General features: G+C 41.1%; 1 protein-coding gene across 1 annotated transcript; it reads left to right on the plus strand.

Annotated features, from left to right (window-relative positions):
- The first annotated feature begins 3,984 nt into the window (after positions 1–3,984).
- On the plus strand, positions 3,985–4,524 carry LOC145401688 (carbohydrate sulfotransferase 3-like). The gene has a single exon (XM_080273869.1). It carries the CDS (start codon positions 3,985–3,987, stop codon positions 4,522–4,524), a length of 540 nt encoding a protein of 179 aa, XP_080129995.1.
- Positions 4,525–5,937: the final 1,413 nt, after the last annotated feature.

Here is a 5,937-nt window from a genome sequence, read left to right on the forward strand (position 1 = left end):
CTTGTAATGCATATGGCTTTTGTACATCAATAAAGAAACGTGACATACATATTTTACAGTGTTGCTGAAAAAAATGTGGTTACTTTTACCGACTTTCACGGTAGTTCTAAGCTGGGTAAGTAATGTAACAATTACGTTTATTATATAATTTGAAGGAATCAGTAGAACATATGCAATTTTCTTAATAGAAATAAATAAGTTAAAACACTCACGAGTGGCAACATCCAGGCCCATACTGGGAATTGATCCATTGGAGGGAGATTTAAGCTTCTGTCACGTGCTTCCGCTGTTCGCTTTCTGTTATATATATAACTTAAATTATATTTATGACTTAAATTAGTTTGTCTTTACACACACACACATACACAAACACACACACACACAGAAGTGGGTGAAGTCATGTCAGGCCAGGTGGCGAGATGTGAGTGGACGAACTCTAACGGTGTCAGGTCAGCCATTAGCCAATCAGAGTATAGGAAACAAGGCACCGCTGTACGCCGCGAAATCCCCGGCAGGACTCCACCCAAACCTTGGTTTTAGATTGGTGAGACTATAGTGAATCCTTTCTTTATCCTTTTCTGTTTCCTAAAGTATCTATTAAGCTTAATGAGGTTGTCTGGAGGTAGTAAGAACATAAATTTAATTAATTTACTCGACTTGAGGGGTTAATCATGAAATCAAGAAGGGAAAGAAGAAAGCATTGTCATTGATATATATGGAATAGAATGAAAAACCTTACCTTTGAACCTGCTTGCATAATATGGTGTAAAGTGGGATGCAGTGTAACCGTTTCGAATTTTCGCGACTGTTGTGAATTTAATAAAGAAAATTTAAGGTTCTGCCTACATCTTTGCGCACTCAGGTTTAATTACACAGAAGAAGGCTATGGAATGAACCGAGCAGAGGTACAAAACGCATATCAAGGAGTTATTCTCTATAGTCTGATGACTTATCTCTTGTTACTATCGTTAACTTCTGAATGATTTATTTTACTTTTGGGAAAAACTCCTCAGCTTAGAGATTTCAAGCAATCGTCATTAAATTCCTGTACCGCAAAACAGCTTCATTTAACACAGTGGTCTGGTGGTAACAAGAATAAAGCATGAACTTAACCCGCGCCGTCCCGAGGACGTACTTCCACGTCCTCACGTTTTGTCACAGCTAATCCCGAGGACGTACTTCAACGTCCTGCAATTGCAAGGTTCATAATTTCCACAATTTTCAATTTTCGCGAGTCATTTTTGGTACGTATACACGGGACACCTTCCTCAACAAGATGCCAGGCAGAGACAATGTCTTACCCAGCATGACCTCCTCCCCCCCCTGCGTGCCCTTTTCTCAGCAATTCACCTGTTATCAGTGACCTGGCCAGTATAGCCATGTCATGCCACGGTACGAAATTCAGGGCCAGAGTGATTCCCCAATCAATGACAATGTGAAGGACAAACTTTACATAGCATTAGAGGAAGAAACAGTTAGAAATGATGATCAGGTAATGTGGCAAAAAAAGGTCAGGTATTAGTGAGTGAACCAATGCTTATAATGCCTATATTACTGCTTGAAAACCAATATACTCTTGTACTACATATAAATCGTAACAGTAAATAAATAAATACCGTTTATGAGTGGTGTGAAATAGTTATCCTCCCATAGAACTCGTTTTCTTTGGTGCCAGCCTGATAGAAAACCCAGTAAGGTAAGGAGGGTCTCCTACCTGTAATGAGTATTTTAAACCTCAGGTGAGCGATTTCTCTATGAATTTTCGATGTTTCTCACCAAAAGCGAAAGTTTTAGCCAAAAAAAAAAAGGGTCGAAAAATGGTCGGGATTGGGGGGTACCAGTGGTCAAAAAGTGGTCGGGACGGGGCGGGTTAATGCCGGACAGAAGGGATTTAAGGGGTTGTCTGCGAAGTGATCTGAATGACAGTGTGGATATGAGTAATATGCATGGTGTAGGCTAGTCGATGAAGTGCCAAAGAAAACGGTGTTGTAATACTTGTACTTGCAGAAGGAAAACGGGTATTCAGTTTTTCTCAGCGTGTGTGTGTGTGTGTGTGTGTGTGTGTGTGTGTGTGTGTGTGTGTGTGTGTGTGTGTGTGTGTGTGTGTGTGTGTGTGTGTGTGTGTGTGTGTGTGTGTGTGTGTGTGTGTGCGTGTGTGTGTGTGTGTGTGTGTGTGTGTGTGTGTGTGTGTGTGTGTGTGTGTGTGTGTGTGTAAAGTTTTCATCCGATTTTAACCAAACATGGTGGATATGTTGAGGGATAGCAAAGATGCTGATCTATTATTCTGAGAAAAGATCAAAGGTCAAATAACGGAGCAAAGTCAAAATCTGACCTAGAAAAACAAGTTTAATGTTTTTAAGCAAATTTAAACCAACTTGGACAAAGAGTTGAGGATAAGGCAAGAACATAGTGAAACAGTTGTGAGAAAAATCGCACAAAGGTCGAAATATCACGGTAAGTTGGAAGTGACTAAACATCAAAATGATTAAAACATTAATTTTTTATCTGGTTTGAACTAAACTTTATGGAAGCTCTGAGGGTTAGCAAAGGGATCTGACGTATAACTACTTTTAATAACAACATATCAACCATCATGGTCACATAATAAGGTCTTCATAAATAATTTTTATCCAATTTGGGTAAAATTGGTGAAAGGGTTCAGAGTAAAGCGAGAGTAAAGGAAATCGATTCAGAAAACAATCATTTAAACATGAAAATAACTGGGAGAGGTCAAATTCAATGTCATTTACCTAGGCCAGCTTTAACAGTTGTGAATGGATTTAGACCAGACGTTGTGGAAGGGTTCAAGATAAAACAAGAATTAAAGGGTCCGATATTAAGGTCATTAATCAAATGTCAAGGTCACACAGCAGTGTCAAATTTCCGTCCCTTTGACCAACTGGCGGGCACACGTGTATTGCACTTTCTGAGCGTTCCTTCTTGTTTTTTTTTTATGTATCCATTCCTTTAGTCACGGTGGTTCTCTTATATGCCACACACCTCCACATGCTAGAGCACTCTAAGTCCAGATGCACTGGTATTATTGGGGGTTGTTTTTGTCACATTTATGGGTTTTTGTGGACGAGCAGTGAAGTAGCTTTTGCAAAATTCAGTTTGCCTAACTGCTCCTTACTACAGTCTGGGATCGATTGAGCGTCATTTTAGACAGTTGACGACCCCGCCTGCCACTCGACCAACATCTAAAAATGTGTGTATGGAAAACTATTTTTCAGTAATACTAAACACCAAGAACTGAGTAAGTGCATATGGTAAAGGGTGACTGCAGACGCTGTTGGTAAAATCATAAATTATTATGTGACTGTGGAGAGATGTACCTAAATGGTGGGTGTGACCAGATGCACAAAATGTACCCCAGCTCCCACCTCACTTCCCGAAGGTGCAGTGGGCTACAGCTTTCTTTTCTTGCCGTCCATCAGGTTCATGTCAGGGTCAGCCTGAGGCTGCACCTACTATTACCAGAGAGAAGGATGCTTCGATGTACGCGTATTATAGACGCGAGTATTGAGAGAGGATGGTGGGGAAGATTGTCTAATCATGCAATCGTGGTATGCGAGGTGGATGTGAGAAAAACACTGAGGTAGAAGGAGGAACGAGAGACTAAACGACTGGAAGTCGACAGACTAAATAAACAAGAGTGAGTCACGTTTTAGAGATGAGCAATAATTAGATTTATATTGTTTCAACCTGCGAACACATCTCTAAGACGGTGGCAGAAAAGTTCAGACACACAAACGATTCCATTCAGACTTTTTCAACTGGACAGGGAAGATGCAGCTCAGGAACAGCCTGTTGCATTGAAGGGGTTCATGAAGGTTATGTGTAAACACTCATATTTGAAATCTCCAGTCCAGTGTAAAACTGTCGGAAGGTAGCAGAAATGAAATACTGTGTATAATCCATCATTCCGCTGAAGGAGTTAAATAATAACCATCTTTCATTTTTCCTGGTGTTCCAGACCGCAACATGGTGATCGTGATTTCAGAGGGTCGCAGTGGGTCAACCTTTCTTGCTGAGATGGTGGCTGCTCCATCGTGGGTCTTCTACTTCTTCGAGCCGCTCCACAAGGACGTTCATAAGATGCAATATCAAAGTGAACATTTCGTCAGACAAACACTGAATGATCTTCTTACCTGCAACATATCCAGCTCCTTGAAAGAAGCCATACTGAAGTGGAGGAGTATTGTGAACAATGAGGTAAACCTGGATAAATGTGAGCCACGCTGCCAGTTGGAGAACACATTGACAGAATCTTGTCGTATGAAAGACACCAAAGTAATTAAGACCATTAGAACACGTGTGGCATGGCTAGACCCTCTCCTACACTCATTTCCTGACCTTAAGATTATTCACCTCGTGCGGGATCCCCGGGGAACTTTACACTCCATATTTAAGAGAGGTTGGATTCCTCAAAACGCTACAGAGAGCATCCGCAAACTCTGTGAAAATATTCAAGACGATCTGCACGAAGGCACGGTTCTGGAACGTCGCTACTCAGCAAGGTAAGGTAAAGTTGGTTAGATTAGAATAGCATAGCTTAAGTTTGGTTAGATTACGTTAGCTAAGGTTAGGTAGGTTAGGTTAGGAGAGGTCAGGTTAGCTTAGATTAGTTTGATTAGCTTAGCAAAGGTTGAGTTGCTAACTTTTGATTAGATTGTGTGAGATGGTATGTCTATACCCCAAACCAACGAACTTTGATTGTTAATGTAAGCCTCATCCCCTCCCACCAGTCACCTTTGGTTGGCTAATGTCACTCTCGTCTTCTTTATTTAAACAATGACTGCTGTCACAGAACGAGTATACATAATTATATTTGAAAATGGGGTACATGCAAATTTTGCCTCCCCTCTCCTCCTCGCGGCAAATGATGTACAATCCAGGGAGTAAACTATAGCGTCAGTAGAAGAGGCCTTTATTCCCAAGGTGAATTTAAAGCAACTGACAGGTAGAGTCGAGTTCCGGTTTCATCAGACCTCAGGACATTCGTCTGACTATCCCTTTTTGCTGAGACTTTTCAGTGTTTCGGTAACACTGAGTGTAGGCCAGTATACTCTCCTATACTGTTTCCTTTTATTGTATTCACCAAACTACATGCACATAACACATCACACTTCCTATTTTAAAATCGGGAAGAATGACCTCAAAACACCCAACCTAGGAGTCCCTAGGGGGGAGAGGAATCGTAGAAGCCTCGACCATCTGCCCCTCTCCCGGTGACAACCAAGTGATATGCATGAAACTGTTGTCCGCATCACTCTTTATTCATTATTGCAACATTTATGGCCTCTCCTCTAATTTTCTCTCTGTGAAACACCACCTCTCTTGCTTTAACCTCATGTTATTTTCCTCAATGAGACTCAGCCATCTGAGGTGACTGACTGCAAACTCTTCTCTGTATCCTCCTACATTCTCTATACTGTACTTCAAAGCCATGGGTGGCTGTTGTGTGTATCCATGCAATTACATATCTTGCTCTCGTGTTCCTGAACTAGAATCCTCTGAATTCTCAATTCTCTGGCTTCTGCTATCCTGTCATTCTCTGAATAAATATATTTACCTCGCCCGGACGGAGACCGACGAGGTATTGTTTTTGGTCAAGTTTCTTTGCTAGCAACATTGCGGAAAAAAGCTAAATGAAATCACATGAAACTTTCAGGATATGTGGGCACTGTTCCCCAAAGAAAGTTATTAAATTCTGGAGGTAATTGAGTGACCTTTCAAGGTCACTCAATTACATACAGGAACTCGAAATATGGGCTTTCATTTAGCACCAAGACCACTGACCTCGAATGACCCTGAAAGGTCAAACTCAAGGTCGTGGATTTTCAGGAGGCTATAACTAGAAAGTGGTTGATGATAGAAATATTTACTATTATCAACATATAGGAAGTCCCATAGGGGCTTTCAATTGGTACCTTG

Source organism: Coenobita brevimanus, chromosome 56, assembly GCF_032717465.1.
Source record: "Coenobita brevimanus isolate Jiangsu-jjx chromosome 56, ASM3271746v2, whole genome shotgun sequence".
In the NCBI taxonomy this organism is placed as follows: Eukaryota; Metazoa; Arthropoda; class Malacostraca; order Decapoda; family Coenobitidae; genus Coenobita; species Coenobita brevimanus.

Excerpts from the sequence above, each read along its gene's own strand:
- LOC145401688 (XM_080273869.1), top strand. The coding sequence starts at position 3,985 with ATGGTGATCGTGATTTCAGAGGGTCGCAGTGGGTCAACCTTTCTTGCT.